This window comes from Cricetulus griseus, chromosome 2 (assembly GCF_003668045.3).
Source record: "Cricetulus griseus strain 17A/GY chromosome 2, alternate assembly CriGri-PICRH-1.0, whole genome shotgun sequence".
In the NCBI taxonomy this organism is placed as follows: domain Eukaryota; kingdom Metazoa; phylum Chordata; class Mammalia; order Rodentia; family Cricetidae; genus Cricetulus; species Cricetulus griseus.
In genome coordinates, this window is record NC_048595.1 from 257,406,892 (window position 1) to 257,432,152 (window position 25,261).

The following is a 25,261-nucleotide window of genomic DNA, read 5'->3' on the forward strand; positions in this document are numbered from 1 at the left end:
GAATGCAAAATTAGTTCTAGATACAAAATGAAATAAGCACAGGCCATTTTGTTTGATGTATGTGTCTTAACAACTGAAACAATCACTTTGGCTATCTTTTGAAACTGGTGAATTGACAAAGGGGTCACAGGAACTTTCACCTGAACAGAAGCAGCCTGACAGCTTACTATCTTTTTGGTAACTGCTGCTCTAACAGTGGCTAAGCAGCAAACAAGCTAATACCACCCACTTTTATCCACACACACTACAGGTACTACTGCTGAAAGACTTCACCCCCAGCTGACCCTTTCTTTCCAGTTACTCAATGTAAAAACATGTGATCATTCTTGACACATACTCCTGCCTTGTTTTATTACCTGGCACAAATTAATACAAAATATAAGCACTTCAAATGATGTCAGGTAGCTCACCTCCCTTCCATTTACAGCTTGTAGCCACAACACAGTAACAAGCCATAGGCATCTTTCTTCTGGAAACTCCTAGGAACTCATCTTTGACTGCTTGACACAGTTTGTGAAGTAGAATGAACTCTTCACTGAGATGGCACTGACCCCTCCTTTAGTATAACCCTGACTGTACAATGTTTAAGTAACCCTTCATGTGCTACCTCAGATCACCACTTCCCCAACTTGCCCTGAGGATTCTTGCTGGCAGAGACCAGGAAGGGAAGAGGCCTCAGGACTGTCATTCAAGAATGTGGGTGAAGCCGGGCACGCCTTTAATCCCAGCACTAGGGAGGCAGAAGCAGGCAGACCGCTGTGAGTTCGAGGCCAGCCTGGTCTCCAGAGCGAGTGCCAGTGCCAGGATTGGCTCCAAAGCTACAAAGAGAAACCCTGTCTCAAACCCCCCCCCCCAAAAAAAAGAAAAGAAAGAATGTGGGTGGAAACAGAAAAGTGATTTGAATTCTTAAGAGAATTCTCATTCTTCCCATAATTCACACATTCCCTACTCAGGCTCCTCTGTTACATGTATTTACCTTTTTATACTACTAATCTTTTTACATCACTTGGCACTAATAGAAAAAGACAAAACAGAAGTTTTCTCACATGCAAGTGGTTACATATTGTTTCTAATACCATTTGGTCAGGCCACTGCACAAGTGGAATTGTGGGCTCAATCCCAGAGTATGAATCTGACTTTTATTTACATTCACATGACAAATCTTGAGATGTTATTAGAACTATTCAGGTTGTCTTTGTACCACTTGCTTTTCCCTATGGTCTGGAATAACCAAAGCAGAAACCCAAGTCAGTACCAAAAACCTAACAATCTTGTAAGTCACGTGAAGGACCTATTGCCACATCCAGGTCAGGGACTTGACCTTGTCAGAGTATTCTTCCATGCTTTGTAACCTTTCCTGAGCATCTTCTTCCAGGTTCTTACAAATCTATTGATCAGCTTCCAAGTCTCTTTTAAGGAAAATACCCAGAGACGCATCCCTCACAACCCTTAAATTCTGACTCAAATACTGCCCTGACACCATTGTGATAAAGCCTATGTTACTTCTCCCTACTACATATATTTGAGTTCCTTATGGTTCTATTCACTGGAGTCTTCTTGTAAGACACTTGGAACCCACAACAACCACTGACTCCAGCATAGAAAGACCGAGTTACTCCATTTCTCATTTGTAAACCCACACATGTACAGCAGCAGTCTACATGTTGCAAGCAAGGGGACTCTCTCCAACATGAAATGATTTTAAATATCTACACTGTTTATCAATAAGAGCAAGTAAACATTTTCTGGTTGAAATTTTATGGGCAGTTTATTAAGTTCAATGTTGAAAGCTATCAGAAGAATATTCTCCTGAAAAAATATGTTTTTTCTTAGAAAAAAAAGAAAGGAAGATCCAAACCCTCTCAGCATAGCCACAGATGCTGTGGCAGTCACGCCTCTCTGGAGTCAGGGACAGTCTGTCAGTCTGAGTCACTCTCTGCGGCAACAGGATTATAGTCAGGATCATCCTCGCCATCCTCCAGCTCCAAATCATCCATTTCCTGGAACAAGGACTCATCCACCTCCACGTTGTTCCCAGCTGTGAAGAGCAAGACAGCCTCGCCTTATACACCAGAAAAACACAACCACTGTGTAGAGGGGGGAGTGATGACTCCCAAGCTACTAGTGAAAACCCTTCCTACGTTGATCAGCAGAGACTCTGACAATAGAAGAGCAATCAAATCTTCAAGATTATAGCCTAAAGTCTCGCTATTTAAAAAAAAAAAAAAGCTCACAGAATATTTAATGACAATGTAGCACGTTACAGTTGAAAACAATGACTCTGTCTTCTACACAGTGCACCATCACAGATCATCTCATCTAGTGGTGGCAGATACACACATCATCAAAACTCAGCTGCACTTCTTAACTTTCTGTCAGATACAGGTTGCCTTGTATGCTTGCCTAGTTCCCTTTATATACAACAGATGGCAAAAGCTCCAATGTCTAAGCCTACGAGAAGCACTGGCCAGCCTCTGCCTCAGCCATCATACCCTGAGACAGCCTGAGGTAGCTACAGTAGGGTACCACCATACTCCCTAAGCTGCACACATTGTCTTCCTTCCCTCTTGAAGTCTAACTTATTAACATTCAATCCAACAAGAATATAAAGAGAGCCTTGAGCAGTTCACAGCTAAAACTGCAATGCACCAAGTCCAGGCCAAAGAATAACTGACTTAGGAGTAGTGAAAGCTTCTCAAATAGTCAGGGTACACCTGACTCCACCAAGAATGTAGGCGTCAGGATGAAGCAGTTCTAGAAGCACAGAAAAGACAGAAGAAGAAAGTAAGATACACCTCATTAGAAGACAAGATTCTCGAGGAAAAATACCTGGAAGTAACACAGGCAATGCCAGACCAAGAGACACTGTGGAGTGTTTTCCCCCATCACAGAATTTTAAAGTTTTATGGTTAAGCATGAGTTTCACTGTCTCAGAAGCAGAGCAGCAACTATAGAATATTTAAGGCCCAGAGAAGGAGAAAGAAATTCAGAGGCTGAAAAGATGGCAAGAGCACTGGCTGTTCTTCCAGAGGTCCCAGATTCAATCCCCATGACCCACAGGGTAGTTCACAACCCTCTGTAACTCGTTTCAGCCGATATGGTGCCCTCTTCTGGCCTCCATGGCAACTAAGCACACCTGCAGTCAAACACTCATACACATAAGGTAAATAAACAAATTTTTTTTTTTTTTTTTTTAGGAGTGATTCAGAGAAATGATTTAGGTGGCTACAATAAAAAAAATCAGGCAAAAATAATGAAGCTTTCAAATAAGAGATGGGAGACATTTCCAAAGCAGACACAACAGGTCTCTTTGGGAAGTCTAGAGATGAAGAGACACCCTGACCTAAGAGAAAAAAGGGACTCGTGAATAAATGAAGCCAAACATGTTGGAGTGATGGGGGATGTCCTTCTGTATATGCTTCTCCTATTGATTGGTTGATGAATAAAGCACTGTTCGGTCAATGAGGCAGGAAGATAAGCTCAACCAGGAGATGAGAAGAATTCTGGGAAAAGTAGGCAGGAGCCCACCAGAAGGAGCTGACATGTAAGGACGGGGAAGAAAGGATGTACCAGGTGTTCTCCGGCAAGATAAGACCACATGGAAATATTTAGATTACTAGAAATGGGTTAATAATTAAGACAGAACTAGCCAATAAGAAGCCCAAGCCACTGGCCAAGAGTTTGAAAATTAATATTGGGTCTACGTGTTTATTTGGGGCTGAAGAGGCAGGACCAGGCAGCCAGGACAAAGAACCTCTCGTTACACTGGAGCACACTTGTAATCCCAGCACTTCATAGGCAGAGGCAAGAGGATCTCTCTAAGTTCAAGGCCAGTCTGGTCTACATAGCAAGTTCTGGGTCAGCCACTGCTATACAGTGAGGGAGGGAGGGAGGAAGGGAGGGAGAGAGGGAGATAAAGATAATAAAGTTTCTAAAGCACAAGAGAATGAGATTAGGCTTCAGGGAGCTGGAATTCTTCAGCAAAACAGAAGGGAATATCCTACTGGATTTCTGACCTTTTTGTTTTGGTTTGTCTGAGAGTCTCACTCTGTAGCCTAGATGGGCCTGTAACTCACAGTGCAGAACAGTGTGGTCTCAAACTTGGGCAATTTTGTTCAGTCACCAAGTTCACAAATTATATGCCCAGCTTTGGGTTTTGTTTTTTAGACCATAAAAATAAAAATCTTGACCTATCTGATAGGGAAGAAAATAATATACATTTGAGGAAAAAAAATAATGAGGGCTGGCAGTCTAGGTCAATGGCAGCATTTACTTGCATGCACAAGGCCCAGGGTTCAGTTCTTAACACCACAAAGAAAGGAACAGGATGAGTGATGCCAGTAAGTGCCCCTGTGAGGTCAAGGAAAGGTTTAGCAGATAGTCACATAAACAGTACCTACCCTTCTACAGCAGATAGATAATCCAGTGCATGTTTGAGAGACCAAACCTAGAGAACTCCAAATGACGGCATAGATGCAAGAGAAGGTTAAGGAGACCTACAACCCTAAGAAGGAGCTACTGTGACCAGGTGTGACTGAGCATGGAGGCCAGTCTAAAACCACAAGCAGGCGGTGATCTTCATGAGGCAGGCAATGTGTATAGTGGAGGAAGGACAGTACGAAAGCATCTTGTGGATGGGTGGCTGGTAGTTGCATAGAGAACAAAGGAGGTAAGGGGAGAAGCCAAAGGAGGAAGGCACAGGACAAGATGCTCAATAACTGCACAAGCAGAAGGAAGGGCCGGCTACCCAGCAAGGGATGCCGGGAAAACCCAAGCAGATCGTGCGTTCAGCTCTACAGACTTTTGGGGAAAATGTCACCTGACCTATACTGTCCGTTTACAAGCTGACAGAGGCTTGTGTACTGTAAATGCTGCCCTGAGAATGCTTAAGTCATCAGAAAACTTCAAAACACACATTGCTATACAATTTAAACATTCAGATAGTGTATAAATGGATCATGTATTAGAACTTACTTCAAAATGTGATTTTTAACAGGTTTAGCAGGAAAATTCACACTAAATAAAAATATAAATGCTTCTTAGCCAGGTGTTGGTGGCGCACACCTTTAATCCCAGCACTCAGGAGACAGAGGTAGGCGGATCTCTGTGAGTTCGAGACCAGCCTGGTCTATAAGAGCTAGTTTCAGGACAGCCTCCAAAGCCACAGAGAAACCCTGTCTCGAAAAACCAAAAGATATACATATATATATGCTTCTCATAGATTAAAAGATGACGCATTACAAGCATGAGGAAGTCTAACAGTATCTTACCATCCTCCAGGAACTGGATATCAGATGTGTCAAGATTATGATCTGTTTCAAATAACTGCTTTCCTAAAATAAATAAATAAATATGCTTAATTCAAATGGCATAGCATTCCTTCATCACCTACAATCACTTAAAAGGGTAAGAGCTCAATAAAACAAATCTGAACATCTGTATTTCTGGGAATTTCAGATCCTCAATATTCTTACCCAGGATCCAGAATACAAATCAAGACTCACCAAATATAAAACAAGGATATACCGTAAACAGTAACTGTGTATTGTGTGTGAAGAGACACTTGTTTGCTATGGGAACCTGTCCTGAACATCTTTGCTGTCAGGGAATGGCACAGGGTGTGGGGTAGCAGGAGCAACTATGCCACAGAGGCACCCATACCACTTAGTTTAGGCATCTTTGCTCTCGGGGCATGGCTCAGGGTGTGAGGAAGGAGTGACTATGCCACAGAGGCACCCATACCGCTGAGTTTATTTTTCCCAGCTTGTTCTTCTTCTTTCATCCGTTTCTTTTTAATTTCCAGGAGCTCTGCATCAAACTTGGCCTTCCAACTCAAGAAATTCTCAATCGTAACAGGAGTGCCATGGAACAGTTTCTTAGAAAATGAAGGACACAAGCATCATGTCAATGAGGCAGTAATTTAACAAATAAAGGCAAAGATTTCATCTTCTAGATACATACACCCATGAAGGAGAAGAACATTAATGATTTCTGCCTGGGCTAGTTCTCTTTAGTTTTAGCAGCTTACTCCAGAAAAGTCAAACTTATTTTTTTTTCTAAAAATTAAAAAAATAAAGATAATATGCACCATAGCTATTTATTATTAAGAAGGCTCTGGGTTTTAATATGTTTTTGGATCAAAAGTAAAAGACTGCCATCAGTCTTTTACTTTATTCAGAGCTTGGAGTTGGTCTCTGTATAATTAGCAACTGCTTAGATCACTGTGACAGGGCTTGATAGTTCAGTACTCATACTGGCTAGAATGATTACAATACTTGTTCCCACATGAGTGAGCTTCATCAATCTGTGTGGTGATATCTTGCTTGTACAAATAAAGCCTGTCTGGGGATCAGAGAATGGAACTTGCCACTAACTAACCATAGAGGACTGGAGGTCTGGACAGACAGGAAGTGAGGTAGCTGGGCAGAAACAGGATATAATCTGAAACAGGAAATTGCTCTCTTGTCTACTAAGACACTAAGGAGGTAAGGTGTGCTATGGCTTGCTCCTTCTCTCTGATATCCCAGCATTTTCCTCTATATCTGACTCCGGCCTTTTATTATCTAGACCAATTAAGAACTCCATTTACAAACCTCACTTATAACTCACAATATGTCATCAGCGAAAATTTCATTCCTAGTAAACTTACTAGTTTTGCTATTGTGATTTCCAAAAGCAAGTTACTAAAATTATCAGAAAAAATAGAAAAGCTAAAAATCAAACAAGCCAACAAAGAGATGTGAAGAAAACAAAAACCAAGGTTTTCAAGTATACCTTCTCTGCTTCTTCTGCTTCCTTTTCTTTCTGTTTCTTTTCTTCCTCTCTTCTGGTTTTTATCTGATCGACTATCTCATTTAACTTTTCCTGAACGGCTGTCACAAGAGTGAAGATCATTACCATGCCAAGATTCTCCTCAGCCTGTATAAAATAAAGAGAGGAGGTGAGAAACATACTTCCCAGGGAAGTAAAAGCTGCCCAAAGACCAATGGTTAGTAAATAACTAAACCCCATGTATAGAATATGATTCCTCATTTGGTTACACCATATAGTTGGATAAGTAGACATTTAAAATTTGAGTATAGCCGGGCATTGGTGGCGCACGCCTTTAATCTCAGCACTTGGGAGGAAGAGGCAGGCGGATCTCTGTGAGTTCGAGGCCAGCCTGGTCTCCAGAGCGAGTGCCAGGATAGGCTCCAAAGCTACACAGAGGAACCCTGTCTCGAAAAAACAAAAAACAAAACAAACAAAAAAAAATTGAGTATAGAGCCAGTAGTAGTAGCCTGTAAATCTCAGCACTTGTGAGATGGAAGCAAAATGATCAGAAATTCTTGGCTATATAAGGAGTTTAAGGCCACCCTAGGCTATGTGTGCCATTGTCTTTAACGACTAGGACATGGACATAGGAAACAAGGAAGTATTGTTGTTCTAAAATCTAACAATATAGGCCTCAAACCAAGATAAAGAAAGGGTCATTTCTTAAGGATTAAGAGAATTTCTTTCTTTTTTTTTTTAATTTTATTTATTATGTATACAACATTCTGCTTCCAGAAGATGGCACCAGATCTCATAGTGGATTGTTGTGAGCCACCATGTGGTTGCTGGGAATTGAACTCAGGACCTCTGGAAGAGCAGTTATGCTCTTAACCTCTGAGCCATCTCTCCAGTCCCGGATTAAGAGAATTTCAAGAGGACATTATGATTCTAGGCATGGACAGGTACACACAATTCATAAAACAAATACCCTCAGATGTAACATCAAAAACTAACCCCAGCACAGCAGAGTGGATGACTTCAGTACACAAAATGAGTTGTGAGCTGCCATTTGGGTGCTGAGACCCGAACCCACATCCTCTGCAAGAGCAGCACATACTCTTAACTGCTAAGCCCATTTGGCTAATCCCCTTCTCTGTTCCAGTTGGTTAGTTTAGCTAAGGGTCTATCTTGTTTATCATTTCCAAGATCCAATTCTTGTTTTGTTGATTCTTTGTAATTTTTTGTTTCCATTTCATTCATCTTGGCCCTGTATGTAATAATTTCTTTCAGTCTCCTGATTCAGGGTTTGGGTTCTTGGGTTTCTATAGCTTTGAGGTATCCATTTGAGATCTTGCTTATTCTCAGTGTAGATACAGCTATAAGCTTCCTTCTTAGGACTGTTCTCATTATATTCCATAGGATCTGTTATGTTGTATCTTCATTTTCATTGGTTTCTAGGAATGTTTTTATTTCTCTCTTGACTTCTTCAAGGGCCTATTAATCATTCAATAGTATACTGTTTAATCTCTATACATTTGTGTGTGCTCTAAAGTTTCTCTTACTGGAATTATTTCAGTTTTCCTGTATATTTTGAGACTTGATCTGTTTTAAAGAAAGTTCCACAGGCTGCTAAAAGCATGTATATTCTTCAGTGTTTGGATATAATGTTATATAGATATCCATTTGATCTATAATATTATTTAATTTAGATATTTCTCTGTAACTTCAATTCCAGGAGTCCAGTGCCCTCTGCTGGTTGACATAAGCACCAGGTATACACACAGTGCAAATACATACATTCAGTGTAGTACTGTAAACCTGGTCAAAGGCCCATGATTGGAAAATCATAAACCCTAATGGAGAACCCACTATTGCTGTTTTGCTAAAGGCTGTGTTGTCAAACAGTCTTCTAAGTATTAATGCTGTTCCCAACCTTGGCGAGAATGAGAACTGCACAAAGAGCTGAAAATAAGTGACTGCTGACCCCTCACCCCTAAATGACACATTCTATCCCCCAGAGCTCAGGAAAGTCATGGAAGAGGGTATAGAAAGACTAAGAGCCAGAGGATAGGGAAGCATTCTGTGTCTTCTGCACAGGCATGCATAGCCATTGTGTTCATGAACTTATGACAGCTGTAGAGATATACACAAAACCTGCACTTGATCAAACCTGTCAGAATTGTAACACTGATGGGAGAGGACACAAGGCCCCACCCTTAGCTGAGGAGCTATGTGCAGTTGGTAGCTTCTATAGGAAGGAGTAGCTTTTCTTCAGGTAAGGCTGATGGTGGGCTGCCCATGCGCCAGGGAATAGTCCCTAGCTAAGTGAATATTGACAGCACTAACTGGTTTTAGTGAGCTTTTTAAGGGAAGGGCTGGGAAGATGGCTCAGTGAGGTTAAAAGCACAAACTTCTCTGAAAGCAGAAGACCAGAGTGCAGTCCCCAGCCCCTACATCAGACAGTCACAACTGCCTCCAGGGCCAAAACCTCTGGGGGTAGCTGCACTCCATGGAACAGACACACATGCATACACATAATTAAAAAGAAAAGTAAATCTTTAAAACAACAAAAAAGGAAGAACATGATATGAAGATGAGAGGGGTTTGTTGGGTGGGTGGGTGGGGGTAACCTTATAGACATGCATGAAATTCTCAAATAAAAACTCTGTCTTTTTAAAAGATGTTTTGTGCCTGTGTTTCATTCTGATTGGACAATGTACTATTTACATATACATAAAAAATATTTTCTAGCCAACATTTAATATTAAGTCCAATAAAACATGCTACTGTAAAGCAAAATTATTTACTTACCTGCAATGCCAGTAATTTTAAAATGTCAGAGATATCATTATCTTCTAGATTTTCCTGGGAGAATATTTCATAAAGGGGAGCTTCATCAGGGTATTTTTCACTGTATGTAAACTTCAGAGTAGTCTGCACAGCTAAGGCACAAGATAAAAGTTTAACGGAAATACATTCAAAGTATAAAAAAAAAATCAGTGTTTCTATTGAGTCAATAATTTATAACAACAGTGAAAAGTAGTACAACAGAATTACTAATTTAAACAACAACCTCAAAAAGATGAGTCAAACATGATGGGGAAGTGCTTCTGTGTATGTGGTTTATCTTATTGGATGATAAAGTACTGTTTGGCCAATGAGGCAGCAAGTTAGGGGGCACTGGGAGTCAAGGAGGATTCTGGGAAATGTAGTAAAGTGGTGATCCAGGCAGGAAATGACATAGCAGGGAGACTCATATATAAACAAGGGCATGAAGGAAGTGGGCCCTTCTCTCTTCCTGCAGTCACCATGTCAGCCTGGGAAGACAGAATGCTTGTCGCTGGCATTCAATAAGATAAGTCTTATAAAATATATAGATGTATGATAATTAAGACTGAGCTAGCAGATGAGAAATCCTAGTCATTGGCCAAGCAGAATCTCACACGGGTGGCAGAAAGATTTATCATAACACAAACAAATCAAGGAAAAGGCAAAACTCTTCCTGCCTGTGAAACACACCTAGTGGCATTTTACTATACTTTATTTCAGAGGGCAGGCAATATCCATTTAAAAAAAAAAAAAAGTTCTGGCAAACAAAAAAATTAATTAAGAATAATATTGCCCTTTTTTTTCCCCCTCCGAGGCAAGGTTTCTTTGTATAGCATTGGCTGTCCTGGAACTAGCTCTGTAGACCAGGCTGGCTTTGATCTATTGCCAGTCTCATACAGTCTCACATTCAATCTTTACTAGAGGAAATTCCTGACTGCAGAAGAGTTAGCCTTAGACTGATTAATATTCAAACATGCACAGTGATAGCAGGCTGTTGTTAGCTAGGTGACACATTTTTTACACTGGGCAGTTTGAGAAGCTAGCTGGGAATTTTTTAGCTAGATTAATCGACTAATCTACACTAATACTAACTTTCTGTTTTATGCCAGTTTATTGACCTGCCATTTAAGAGTGAAATTATTTTTGTTTTTGTTTTTGTTTTTGTAGACAGGGTTTCTCTGTGTAGCTTTGGAGGCTGTCCTGGCACTTGCTCTGGAGACCAGGCCGGCCTCGAACTTACAGTGATCTGCCTGCCTCTGCCTCCCGAGTGCTGGGATTAAAGGTGTGCGCCACCAACGCCCGGCTAAGAGTGAAATTCTTATGAGTACACTAGTGCAAGATAAACATTGCAGCCCAGCACATAGGTGATGAGTACACTAGAGCAAGACAAACGCTGCAACACGGCACATGGGTGCTCTGGTCCACGGACAGTTTGAAGGCATTCAAAAATGATGACACTTTGGAAATAAAACTATGATCTTTTATTTATAATTTATCATTCCTGTTATTCACATTTTTATTATTAAAACCTAGTGATTATTTGCTTTGTATGAGGGGGTAAGCCACAAAGCACATGCGGAGATCAGAGAACTTACAGATGTTGGTTTTCTCTGGGAATCAAACTCAGGTTGACAGACTTAGCTGCAAGTGCCTTTTCCCACTGATCAGCCCAATAGCCCACTGATTATAATAAAGTAATTCAAATTAATATTGTTCTCAATTAGAAGCCTAAAGCCTACAGGCCTCATATTATTTTAATTTTCATGTTAAATATCAATAAATATTTTTATGGGTCTCTTGTGGTGGTACATCTCTAAGCTGAGCATTCAGGAGGCTGACCTACAGGGATGATGAATTCCAGAACAGTCTACATAGTGAGACCCTACATCAAAACATTTTTTTTTTAATTTTAATCAAATTAGATAAGTTTTGAAAAGCACATAAGAACCAAAACTGGGGACACAGGCAGCTCAGTGTGAGAGTGCTTGCCTGTGTACTCAAGACCTTCTTCATTCAACCTTAGTGCTGTAAAACAAAAAAGCATTTGAGAGACAGGCACAGGCAGAATGACTGAGCATGTTAAGGCCAGCCTCAGTTACACAGGGAGATCCTGTCTGGAACTAGGATGCAAGGTATGGTGTGCACCAGACAGAACTTGTGTTACACCTGAGAAAAACTCTTGAGACTGTCAACTTACATAAACTTTTTTTGTTTTCTTTTCTTTTTTTCAAGACAGGGTTTCTCTGTGTAACAGCCCTGGCTGTCCTGGAAATTTCTTTTTAGACCAGGCTGGCCTCGAACTCATAGATATTCACCAAGTGCTGGGATTAAACGAGTAAGCAACCACCACCCAGTTTATATATAACTTTTAAAATTACTATATTAACTGACTTAGACCAAAAATAGGTAACCTTCATATTATCACTAAATTTCATTTCTTTAGCTTACTAGTTTTAAAGCTGTTTTATTTTTAGGGAGTGGGAGAACAAAGAGAAGCAAACATGTGTACATTCAGCCTGTTTATAATAGCAAATGCTCAATAATCTATATTTCCAAAGAAAATAGAGGCATTTGAAAAGTAGTAGCCACTTGACAAAAACTTTGAACAAGAATCTCCACCTCTCTTCATCTACTGTCTTGTTAACCTGAATGCTTCATTTCTAAACACCAATATAATGTGCCAGACTACAGAGCCTGGACTGCCTCTGTACCCAGCAGTAATAGCTACATAGTAAACATGCGCTACACAGAGCACAGCGTCGCAGCACCTCGGCACCTGCAGTGCCCTGCACAAGGACTGCCGAAGGAGCAGAAGCCCCAAGGAGCCAAGAAAAACCAGAGTAACTCCGTTATGCTTACTTTCATCATTTTCTTCAGCCTCCGACGTCACGGTAATGGTGAAGCTGGGTGGAGTTTCTGATAACACTGCAAGAAAATATACACAGCAGTTATTAGGATGCTTCTTATAGTGGGAACTTCCAGCAATTTACCAAGACTCAGCACTAGACATTCATACTGGTAAAGAACTCTCAAACCAACTAAATGTTATGTCATTTATATTTTATTCCAAAATCTACCAGTATTTGAAAAATGTATTCCAAATCCCAAATAGAATGATAAACAAAAACTCTGGCATCTTTTCACCAGCCACACCTACAAATATGTTATGATGGATTTTATATTATTTTATTATTTTCTACATGAAGCCAAATCTAATCTTTGCAAAAGACTGGGCCTTTACCATCTTTCACACAATAATAAAAAAAGTTAGGTAAGAATCTGAACATCAAATTACTTAAAACTTTGTAAGCGGGACATGTAAGCAAGCATTTACCTAGATAAGGACGCTTCAGAGACCACTTTGTGCCCCACACAAGAGCATTATAAAATGCTGTGAGGAACCCCAAATCAGTGCCCAGTGGGCTTGGGAAATTGAGTAAATACTGACTCAGTGGAGGAAACTAGTGGACAAAATGGAAAAAAAAAAATAACAAAAGAAAACATTAAAAACCAAGTGAGAAGTAACCAGAAAGCCTCTAGCTGCAGGGCTGACAGCAAGCCGTGTGAACTCTGGAGAGCACAGATCACTCAAGAAGCCACCATGGAGAGGGACTGCATGACTTTAAACTGCCCGGGTACTTCCTGAAACACACGTGATCAGTAATGTCTTTAAGACAGAGGACCTCATTGTGACTCAGGGTTAAAACACAATGATGAGTATCTATGATGACTCAAAAGCAGTTTGCCCAAAGATGAAGCACTCTCCCTACGTCACAGTCTCAAACAATATACCCCTTGCTGGAAAAGAACTAAAAGCTTCTTATAAGCTCCAAAATGGGTTGTTCTTACCATGTTTCATTATTCTTCCTTAGCATTATTGTATCACAAAAGTAAATGCTGTGGCACAGAAATAAATGACATGCCAACCAACAAGGACTCCAGGAGGCTATTAGCCTAACAAACACAGCCATGCTGATTGAACACCACACTGTACTTGTGCTATGCTATATATTTTAACACTAATCCTTTAAACCCAATACCAAGACCAGGGGTTTATACTCTTAACTACAGTCCACCAAATTTAAGATATTGAACACAAAATAATTTACCTTATAAACCACTAAAAAAGATGCCAATTAAACTATGATATGTAAGTTCTTATGTCAATCATGCTCAAATTTAAGACATGCATCTCAGAAACAGCTACATACACTGTGACCTCAAGGCCACAGATGTGACACTGAGCGGCAGCTTTCACATAAATTACCTACATACACTTCTGCAGCTGCAAGTGGCAGAACTGTATAAACCACACAGGGCTTCACTTAAAAAGGAAAAAAAATGATTTCCAGGTGATAAACTTCAGGAATATTATTTGAATGAGACTGTGAGGTGGCAGAGCACAATGGTTGGGAAGCTGAGGACATTTAAAGAAGAACTGTTTTCTGTGGGATGGATATGCATGAGTGGACTTGTGGAAGACATTTCACAGTGTAGCCTAGACAGTAACAGCGCTAGACCCGTGTCTCTGCCCAGGGCAGTACATCTAGGAAGAGTGCACAGGATCGGAGGCTGATGAAACTAGGCAACTTGTACAATCAGACAAAAATAATGAGGTTCTGAACTAGAATGGGAGCCATGGGAACAGAGAAAATTAAGATGATGAAGACAGGTTAAGTTTGCAGTCGAATATGGTGCCAGTAAACCAAACACCAGTACAGAAAAAATCAGACGTGATATATTTTAAATAGAGGAAAACCTGCAGAGGTGAGGAGTGGACAGTTAGAAACAAGCAAATAGGAGAACCAAACAAGGTTTTAATTTAATTTTGGTCTTCTGGTAATAGTCGAGACTATCAGACTAAGGGGATCATTAGAATTAGATTACTGAGATCATTAGAGACAAGATAAAAGACAAAGGCCAACAGCAGCTTTGTAAGGGGTCCTTAATTTGGAGAAAAAAGTGAGAGGAAAAAACTATCAGAAAGGAAAAGGTGGCAGCCACAGAAGATAGTAACAATCAACATCTAAGTGTAACACAAATCACAGGAAAAAGAGTCTAGTGGTGGAAGATAACCTTGTTACCCCAGCCCAGCCCCAGCAGCACCTCTGCTCCGTTTTCTAGCATGGACATTTTATCACCTTACCTGCTTTTATAAGCAGTTCTCAGGACAGGTCTGGTGGCACCTGTCTGTAATACCAGCATTTAGGAGGTGGAGGTAGGACAAAGATGTGTTATATTTGTTTATGCTGCGTTTAAGATGCTGTTAAGATGTTACTTTGCCTGTCTAAGGCACCTGGTTGTTCTAATAAAAAGCTGCACAGCCAATAGCTAGGTGGTAGAGGATAGGCAGGGCTGGCAGACAGAGAGAATAAGTTGGAGGAGGAGGAATCTAGACTCTGAAGAGAGAGAATGAGGAGAGAACAAGGGAGAAAGAGGAAGATGCCCAGGGCCAGGCAGCCAGGCAGCTGCCAGCAGCCAGACATGGAGTAGTACATACAGAATGACGGAAAAATTAAAAAGCCTGAGGCAAAATGTAGATGAAGACAGTTTAAATTAGGCTAGTGGGACAAGCATAAACTAAGGTCAAGCACACCTTTAATCCCAGCACTCAGGAGGCAGAGGCAGGCGGATCTTTGTGAGTTCGAGGTCAGCCTGGTCTCCAAAGAGAGTGCAAGGATAGGCTCCAAAGCTACACAGAAAAACCCTGTCTCGAAAAGACAAAAAACAAAGCAAAACAAAAACAAAAAACAAAAACTTAGTAAATGAAGACACCTAAAGGACACAGACAGGTGAGCAAAAATAACACTAAACAGCTAATCTCAGACAACAGAATAGGGAGGAAAGGTAGAGCAAAATTAGTAGAACTACCAATCCAAAAGAAAGCCCAAGAGGACTGTAAGGCCATGGGAACACAAAACTATAGGACTAAAGGTCAGAGACAGGGATCTCTCTGATGTCCACATGCAGCAGAAAATCAAAATTATTAGCTAATGAAGATGAAGAAGGATGAGGCCCCACTAACAGAATTATCAACACTTAAACAGTATGTTTCTAATAAGAACTCTTATGCTTACTGAACTGTTACAAAGTATTTACATTTACATTACTTCCCATCAAACACTTGAAGAAATCCAGGCTTGCAAAGGACACCACACCAAGCTGCCACTTTAAAGAGGGAGAAATAAAGGAAAATGGATACAGCTAAGAAAAAACAAATGCCAGAAAACTCTATATAATGGGATAAGTTCCTGCTACAAAAATGAAGACACATATGCCTTCCGACAGTTACCAGGAAATTTTCTTTAAAAAACTGCTAGCTTCCCCAACCTAGCCCCACTTTCAATCTTTTATGTATGCTGCTGCTGCTGCTACCAACTTGACCAAGATGGTGAGACCACACCTTAAGGATGATAAACTAGAAACCCCTTCCTGAAGGAATTTTCCTGAACAGATGCTGCCATGAGACTTTCACCTATGTTAAAAAGTAAATTTTTGCCGGGCGTTGGTGGTGCACGCCTTTAATCCTAGCACTCGGGAGTGCAGAAGCAGTTGGATTTCTGTGAGTTCGAGGCTAGCCAGGTCTCCAGAGCGAGTGCCAGGACAGACTCCAAAGCTGCACAGACTCTGTCTCAAAAAACAACAACAAAAAAAAAAAACAAAAAAAAAAATTGTCATGGCTGATTCTAAAATCAATAAATTAATTAATAATAAAATGAGGGAGGGAAGAGATAATGCCAATGCAGGAATCGGGAAATTATTCAGTTGTATTTGCAAAAATCAATGATTCCTGAATTCTGTTTTGTTCTTCAAGATGGGTTTTCACCATGAAACCCAGGCTGGCCTGGAATTTCCAATCCTCCAGACTCAGGCCTCCAAGTGCTTGGATTACAGGAATGTACCACACCTGGTAGATTCCTGAGTTCTGCTGATGGTGATATCTAAAATCTATGTCTACAGGCTATATAAACAACGTTGTTTTTCCACACACAAAAAAGCCCACAAGCCGGGCGTTGGTGGTACACACCTTTAATCCCAGCACTCGGGAGGCAGAGGCAGACAGATATTTGTGAGTTCGAGGCCAGCCTGGTCTCCAGAGTGAGTGCCAGGATAGAGAAACTGTCTCGAAAAACCAAAGAAAAAGGAAAAAAAAAAAAAAAAAAGCCCACAAAACAAAAACCAAACCAACCAACAAACAAAAACCCAGAAAGCTCCTATTAAGTTGGTCCTTTGGTTGATGGGGGTACCTAACCTCTCAGAAAGTATTTCTCAAAAACAAACAAACAAACAAACTGCTTTCACAACATGATCTCCACTCTTTATGATACAGTCATAACAGTTGAGTGCTAATGACTTCTATTCAGAGACTGACAGAACAAATCCAGGATCCTGCCCACTCTTGGTAAAACAAACAGAATTAAAGGAACTTGGTTTTGGTCAACCACTGACTTCTTAAAAACTCCCACTATCTCTGGGCGTTGGTGGCGCATGACTTTAATCCCAGCACTCGGGAGGCAGAGGCAGGAGGATCTCTGTGAGTTTGAGGCCAGCCTTGTCTCCAGAGCAAGTGCCAGAATAGGCTCGAAAGCTACACAGAGAAACCCTGTCTCGAAAAGACAAAAAAAAAAACAAAAAACCTCCCACTATCATATATCCTACCACAGACATGGAAATAATTAACTTCTACTACCTTAGCAGATCTGTTAAATGAAGCACTCCTGATGGAAAATGGCATCAAGAGAGTCCATTGACACTCTGCAAAGCTAGTTGTTAGGAGGGTGGGTCAAAGTGCAACCAAGCTACCTAATAGGCACAAATAAGAAACTGAAGTATGGTGACAAGAAATGCAACCCTGCACCACAAGGTCATCACAAATAGAACATCAGCAAACTCTAAGTAGCAGCAAGGTCTGTGGGCCACAAAGGTGCCTTTTGGGTAGCACGAAAGGTCAGGTGTACCCAACAAATGCTTTCTCTTAGTTCACAAGTATCCATTAAAGAGAGGGTAGGGTGGGGAAAGATGAGGTCCAATTCCTTCACCAGATGGAGCATTTTCCAAATCCAGTACTAAATGTGATTCAAAATGAGGCAGGTCAACTGGCCGAAGGCGGACCAAGCAATCCAGAGTCTGCTGACATCTCGGTGCTAGTCCCACCCCCACTCAGGGGAGAGGTGAGCCCCTATCTCAGGCCCAAACTTCCACCTGCCCTCTTTGGGATTTCCTGGCCTGGGGCCTGTGGGCAGGTTGACTGACCCCATCGGGTCAAGCCTTCAGAGAAACATCACCCTTTACAACAGCCACAAATAACATAAAATATCTTGGGGTAATACTAACCAAACAAGTGAAAGACCTGTATAGAAAGAACTTTGAGTATTTAAAGAAAGAAATTAAAGAAGATACCAGAAAATGGGAAGATCTCTTGGATAGGTAGGATCAACATAGTAAAAATGGCAATCTTGCCAAAAGCAATCAACAGATTCAATGCAATTCCCATTAAAATGCCAACACAATTCTTCACAGACCTTAGAATAGCCAAAACAACCCTGTACAAAAAAAGGAACTTCCGGAGGCATCACCATCCCTGACTTCAAGCTCTATTATAGAGCTATAATCCTGAAAACAGCTTAGTATTGGCAAAAAAAAAAAAAAAAAAAAAAAAAAAAAAAAAGACAGGTAGACCAATGGAATAAAACTGAAAAAACCCCTGATACTAACCCACACACCTACGAACACCTGATTTTTGACAAAGATGTTAAATTTATACAATGGAAAGAAGAAAGCATCTTCAACAAATGGTGATGGCATAACTGGATGCTGGCATGTAGAAGACTGCAGACAGATCCATGTCTATCGACATGCACAAAACTTAAGTTCAAATGGATCAAAGACCTCAATATAAATTCAGCCACACTGAACCTCTTAGAAGAGAAAGTGGGAATGAATGAACTGGTACAGCAGACTGCTTCTGAACATAACATCAGTAGCACAGACACTGAGATCAACAATTAATAAATGGAACCTCCTGAAACTGAGAAGCTTTTTTAGGGTAAAGGACACAGTCAACTAGACAAAATGGCAGCCCACACAATGGGAAAAGATATTCACCAATCCCACATCTGATGGAGGGCTGATTTCCAAAATATACAAAGAACTCAAGCTAGTCACCAAAACACCAAATAAGCAAATAAAAAGTGGGGTACAGAACAATTTAAATAGAGAATTCTCAATAGAGGAATCCAAAATGGCTGAAAGTCTTAAAGTGCTCAACATCCTTAGCCATGGGAAATGCAAATCTGAGATACCAATGCTCCTGTCAGAATGGCTAAAATCAAAAACACCAATGACAGTTTATGCTGGAGAAGATGTGGAGAAAGGGGAACACTTCTCCACTGCTGGAGGGAGTGCCAACTCGTACAGCCACTTTGAAATCAGTATGATGGTTCCGCAGGAAAATGGGAATGAGTCTACCACAAGATCCAGCAATTCCACTCTTAGGCATATACCCAAAAGAAGCACATTCATACAACAAGGACATCTGTTCAACGATGTTCATAGCAGCATTATTTGTAATAGCCAGTACCTGGAAGCAACCTAGATGCCCCTCAACTGAAGAATGGATAAAGAAAATGTGTTGCATTTACCCAATGGAGTACTACTCAGGAGAAAAAACAATGGAATTTTGAAATTTGCAGGCAAATAGATGGAACTAGAAGAAACTATCCTGAGTGATGTAATCCAGTCACAAAAAGACAAACATGGTATGTACTCACTCATACATGGATTTTAAACATAGAACAAAGGATTGCCAGCCTACAATCCAAACTGCCAGAGAAGCTAGGAAACAAGAACCCTAAGAAAGATATACATGGTACCCTGGAGAGGGGGAAAGGGACAAGATCTCCTAAGCAAATTGGGAGCATGGGGGGAGGTGGGAGGGAGTTAGGAGAAAGAGAAGGGGAGAAGAGGAGGGGAGAGGAGGACATGAGAGAGCAGAAATATTGAGTAGGGGGAAGACTAGAGACGAGAGAAAAAAAAAAGATTAAGAAAAAAGAAAGAAAAAGAAACCCTCACAGTTTCCAAGACCAAGCATAGAAATATTTTATTTCAAAGTCCTGCCTTTTCCCTAAAAGGTTTCCTAAGACACTGATCAAAAACAATGCAAAAAACCCCTATGAAGTATAAATCAAGATGTTTTATCTATTGCAAAATGTATACGGATGCTGACAGGTATTACAAGCAGGCTCAACTAAGGAATAGGTGAATGCATCAAAATAGTCATAAACTGTCATCATCTGTTACCCTGACTCAGGTTCCTCAAGCACGTAAGAGTCGGACAAGTATTTCTTATGCTACAGTTAATGGGACTTAGTAAAATTTGACACAACAGTGCTTTAGGATTTAAAATATATTACCTTTGTAAAATGCACATGCACAGTATTTAGAAAAGGGAACCTTTACAACAAAGACAAGAATATTCCACACCCCATGCACTTTTGTTTCTGCCTTCAAAGGGTTCAGGCCCATTATATTTCTAGATAGGTCTAAACATCACGTTTAAGACTGATTACTGACCCTAGTGTTCTATTTTAGTTTGACACTGACATATAAGCAAGGATAGAGAAGGGAGCCAGACTCCATATGCACTCACCCAGGCAATGACACTCTGAAACCCCTCTTCACTCATCCCCTTAACATCCTCAGCACAGCTGGATTGCTGCTGGTGCAAGAGAACATGAACATGACTGGAGCTACCCAAGGGTAGCTGACAGACATCTGCCTGTTGGCAAAGCAGAACAAAATTTGCTACCATTGCAGGCAGTTGATCAAATTGTGAAGCCAAGAAAAAACTAAAGCCGGGTGGTGGTGGTGCACGCCTTTAATCCCTGCACTCAGGAGGCAGAGGCAGGTGGATCTCTGAGTTCGAAACCAGCCTGGTCTACAAGAGCCAGTTCCAGGACAGGCTCCAAAGCTACAGAAAAACCCTGTCTCGAGAAATCAAAAAAAAGAAAAGAAAGAGACTAAACAACGAGAGCGTGGGATTGGAGTTCAGGAGTTAAAGCAGTATCCCTTAGGCTCTTAATTCAGACATTCAGTGATGCTGACAACGCTTGGAGGAAGGACTGTGGAATGTAAACCCCACCAAACTGGAGCCTACGCGTTCAAACAGACTTTACCTTGACTAATCTCAAATCTATGAAAAACCATAGAAAGGTTCTCCACGAAAACATAGCCTCACGCGCAAGCATTCTCCTAATAACGATTCATTTTCTCACTCATGTTTTCCCTCAGCCCAAATCTGCTCTTCCTTCACCCCAGGTGAAGCTGGAGCCCAAACCTAAGTCTGCAGGGTGAAAGACCAGGTAAGAACTCGGAACGCAGAGACGGACCCATAGCCCAAGCCACTTGCCTTCCCTGGGCCTCCAGAACCTCGACGAAGCCTAAAATGCCGTGCGGTCTATAGCCCCTAAGATCTACACCGTACAGCAGGCATTCTGCAGCACGCCGCAATCATTCTTCTCCTTCAATCAAACAAGACAAACCCGAGGGTGCTGCTCACAAAACTCAGCATGTCAACCCAACCATCGCTCCAGGAAAAACAGCTGCTGCTTCACACGAGGGTAAAGGGGGGGGGGGCACACACTCGGCGGCTGTGGCGAAACTCAGCGCGCTCCGAGTTTCTTTCCGCGAGCTTCGGGGAGCCTAGGGTGGCTGCGGTTATACGAAACCAAAGCGCTCGGGATCGATGCCAGGGCCTCGGCGGGGCCACCGGGACCCTCGGCGGGGAAGGGAGCGGGCAGGCTGCTGGGAGCCGACTGGAGAGCCCGGGCAGAGGGAAGGAGGGAGGGCCGCGCGGCCCCGGCCTCCGCCCCGGCGCGGGCGGCCGCCGAAGTCACCTGTGAAGGAGTCGGGATAGATGGACTCCAGAGCCTCCAACTCGTTGCGCTGCTCCTCGCCGTAGTCTGTCATCGTGGCCCGCGCTGCTGCCCGTGCATCGGCGCGACACCCCGGCGGCAGGCTGCAGCGGACACGGCGGCCGCCGGCTGCCGGGCGGGCGCACGCGCAGAGTCTGGATGGGAAGGCCCAGACCCACGACTGGCCCGGCCTAGGTCGGGGTTCGACTCGTCGTGCCTGGAATGCCGGCCGCTGATTCGTTGGCTGCCCAAGGCCGCTCGGGATTGGCTGGAGAGGGACGGCAGCCGGTCGGGCGTTCGGGAAGGCCCACCAGGACCTGCGGCTCGGCTTTGCGGGCTTCCGAGGGAGAAGCCGGGAGGAGCCGCATCTGCGTTCTGCGCTCGATATGTCTGGGCTGAAAGTCTGGGTCTAGTGTAGGGCGCGGTGGCATGGCCGGGGGCGTGGCGCGGAGATCCGCCGGCTTCCGCTTTTCAGGGCTCCAGCCCAGACTCTGGGCTTGAGTATGTCGGGGACAGCTGCTGGCCGGATTCTGGGGTCACTCAGGGGCTGGTTTAGGGCGAGCTGGGAGGCCTGGGGTCTGCCGCTGGCTGGATTCTGGGGTCACTCAAGGGCTAGATCAGGGCGAGCTGGGGTCCGCCGCTGGCTGGATTCTGGGGTCACTCAAGGGCTAGATCAGGGCGAGCTGGGGTCCGCCGCTGGCTGGATTCTGGGGTCACTCAAGGGCTAGATCAGGGCGAGCTGGGGTCTGCCGCTGGCTGGATTCTGGGGTCACTCAAGGGCTAGATCAGGGCGAGCTGGGGTCCGCTGCTGGCTGGATTCTGGGGTCACTCAAGGGCTAGATCAGAGTGGACTCTTCTCAGCCAAGCTGAGAGGCCTGGGGATCCGCGGGATGCGTCCAGGGTCTGTCCCGGCTGCTGGGGAAGCAGTAGATGGATCCCGGACCAAACCGGAATGCTGGCCGTCGAGCCACAGGTTCAGATCTTGGGCTTCACGTTAAAGTTGGGAAATACACGAAGCGGAAAATTGGCCTAAAGATTTCAAAAGTTATGTTTCAGCGAACAGTTGAGGGTGCGGGTTTTAGTAACAATTTTTACATTGTAAAAAGTACGGTGAAATACCGAGAAAAGTACCCAACCTTTGATCTAGTTCCACTTCTGCTAATGAACTTGTCAGCTTCAAGTACATCGCAACAATCAAAATGTCAATAACTAACACTTTTTTTGTGAAATGAGCATTAAGCAGGTACTTGGGCATATATATACATATGTAATAAAACAGGACTGTTAGCTTAAACAAAATGTGGGAAAATGTGCTTCAGGGAAAAATAACCCAACATATTAAAAATATTCCCCGAAATTTCTCTACCATTCTTTTGTATTAAAGCCCCCTTTACTTGTATAGAGTTCTCTTGCTAAATTATAATGGTCCCATAGATGAGCTTTTTAGATTTTCTAATTTTTGGTTGTGATTGCTGTTGTTGCTTGAACGGATCTTGCTGTCTAGCCTAGAGTTGCTGGAATTTGTGATACCCTACGCTGGCCTCTGTAGTGCTGTGATTGTAGGTGTGAGCCACAATGGTCCACTTACACATAAAATTTTGTTTTTTAATTACCAAGTATTGCTTACAACAGAGGAATACATTGTACCCAATGTATTCAAGCACACTTTAGTTCTGACTTCTTGTTTTAAATATATTAAGGGTTGATTTATGTCTTCTTTTAAACTTTAAAGGAGAGAAAAGGAAACTCCTGGGATACTTAGTATCAGGGTCCATGAAGTAACATTTCAAATATAAGTTGCTTTTTTTGTTTACTAAAAGTAATTGCAATGATTTGTTACCAGGATGGACTAAGGGGAGCAGCTGCTTCAGTTTTTTTGTTTGTTTTGTTTTGTTTTTTAAAGTTTTTAAAGGGTTTCTCTGTGTAGCTCTGGTTGTCCTAAACTCACTCTGTAGACCAGGATGGATTTGAACTCAGAGGTCTGCCTAGGGTGAGATTAAAGGCCTGTGCCTCCACCACTGTTAGAATCTGAGCAACTCCAGGTTCGTGCCTAAGAGGGGGAGTATGGATGAGGAAAAGGCTAGTAAAATGGGTTAAGAATCCAAGAGGGAGGTCAGATTCAATCCATACTGAATGTGCCTTTAGTTTATTCTTACACCATTTTTGTTTGTTTTTTTGTTTTTTGTTTTTTCAAGACAAGGTTTCTCTGTATTGTTGTGGAGCCTGTCCTGGAACTTGCTCTGTAGACCAGGCTGGCCTTGAACTCATAGAGATCCACCTGCCTCTGCCTCCCAAGTGCTGGGATTAAAGGCATTCGCCACCAACGCCCAGCCTCTTACATTTGTTAACCACACCTGCCTTCCCACCCTGCCTTCTGGGTGGAGAGTAAATACCCCTGGGCCCAAGTCTGCTGTTATTTAGATAAGAAACATCTACTGCCAGGGCCAAAACAACTTGTAGCCACCAAACTAATGTCTTCTGGACAATAAGACAGAGTTGAGCTCTCTGAACTTGTGGCAAGATGGAATGGACTCCTTTTCATGGGTCCTGACACACAGGCTGAACTGCTTCATAGTTCTTAGAGAAACAGTTCTCTTGGCAGGTTGGAAGCCAGTGTGGAACATGCGCAGTGATCTGTGGGCAGCTTGTGGGGAATTCCTGAAGAGTTGGGAAAGTGGTTCACACTTTGTATTTTAGATATGCCACTATGGCTACTCAGTGGAACAAATCTGAAAGTAGAGAGTTAGGATGCTATGTCGATAAACTAAGCAAACCTGTACTGATTTGGACAGGATCAAATTTGAGGTATGGTTTGAAAATGAAAGTGTCAGGATTTGATGCTGGTGAGTAAGGGAAGAATCAAGATGACTTGTGACTAGATTAAATTGGGTGATAAAGTTCTGATGACCAAAAATGACAGGTGAAGAAAACAGCGTACATTTGACAAAGATGAGGATACAAACATGTTTAAATGACCCATGAGTCAAAGGACAAAACAAACACAAATACTCACAGAATAACAATGAAAACAAGTTGCCAAAATAGGTGAGGTACAAACAACCAACATGAAGTTTACAGAATGGTTACTGTTTGGCCATTTCCATCTAGTAAGTGGAATGCCCCTTTATTTGATCACCATTTTATTAAGTGAGGTCTTGGTATACCCCCAACTTGTCTATTGGGTTCAGAGACACAGGTAAGTGTAGTCCTTATTCCTCATTAAAGCAACTGCTTTCCAAAGGAGACTGAGAAACAAACCACAACTAATCAAAATGCAGAGAACAAGTGAATGTGGCATATCCAGCCCCAACTGGTACATCTTAACACGGCCCATCCACCTAAGGCTTAGGGAACATAGCAGAAAATGGAGGGGAAAAGTAAGAGCCAGGGGACCAGGAAGTCTGCTTCAAGATTGTCTTCTAGATATGACAAGTATCTATGCCCATGAAATCTCATAAATATGGTAGCTTAAACAAGACCTGAACAATGACAACACCAATTAACAAGCCAACATGGAAGAGGGAAATCCATAGGGCATCACCACTTGATGAAGAGCCACAGATAATTACCAACTGCTGAGAGAACTGTCTTCCCCGCAGATGGTGCTAAATCCCAGCACTGGAAGCTTCCTTAGTGACAAGAGATGATCAGTTGGAATTCTGTCTCCCTGTTATTTGGCTGCTGTGGAACAATCCTTCTGTACACTGAAAATGTGAAGCTCACGTTAATAAAAAGCTGGCAAATAGCTCAGGATTTTCAGGGCGGAG

At 42.3% G+C, this 25,261-nt stretch overlaps 1 protein-coding gene across 1 annotated transcript; it reads right to left on the minus strand.

The window, feature by feature from the left end:
• Nucleotides 1-1,741: 1,741 nt before the first annotated feature.
• Nucleotides 1,742-21,653, minus strand: Rwdd1 (RWD domain containing 1). The gene is made up of 7 exons (XM_027402119.2): nt 21,477-21,653; nt 12,442-12,507; nt 9,565-9,695; nt 6,775-6,918; nt 5,743-5,875; nt 5,271-5,333; nt 1,742-2,038 (listed from the first exon to the last, which is right to left on the minus strand). The coding sequence occupies exons 1-7, from the start codon at nt 21,547-21,549 to the stop codon at nt 1,920-1,922; spliced, it is 729 nt and encodes a 242-aa protein (XP_027257920.1). The 5' UTR covers nt 21,550-21,653; the 3' UTR covers nt 1,742-1,919.
• Between the last annotated feature and the right edge of the window lie 3,608 nt (nt 21,654-25,261).

Excerpts from the sequence above, each read along its gene's own strand:
- Rwdd1 (XM_027402119.2), bottom strand. The coding sequence starts at position 21,549 with ATGACAGACTACGGCGAGGAGCAGCGCAACGAGTTGGAGGCTCTGGAG. Across the intron at positions 5,876-6,774 it reads AAGCAGAAGAAGCAGAGAAG|AAACTGTTCCATGGCACTCC; the intron begins GTATACTTGAAA and ends TCATTTTCTAAG. Across the intron at positions 2,039-5,270 it reads TATCCAGTTCCTGGAGGATG|CTGGGAACAACGTGGAGGTG; the intron begins GTAAGATACTGT and ends TGCTCTTCACAG.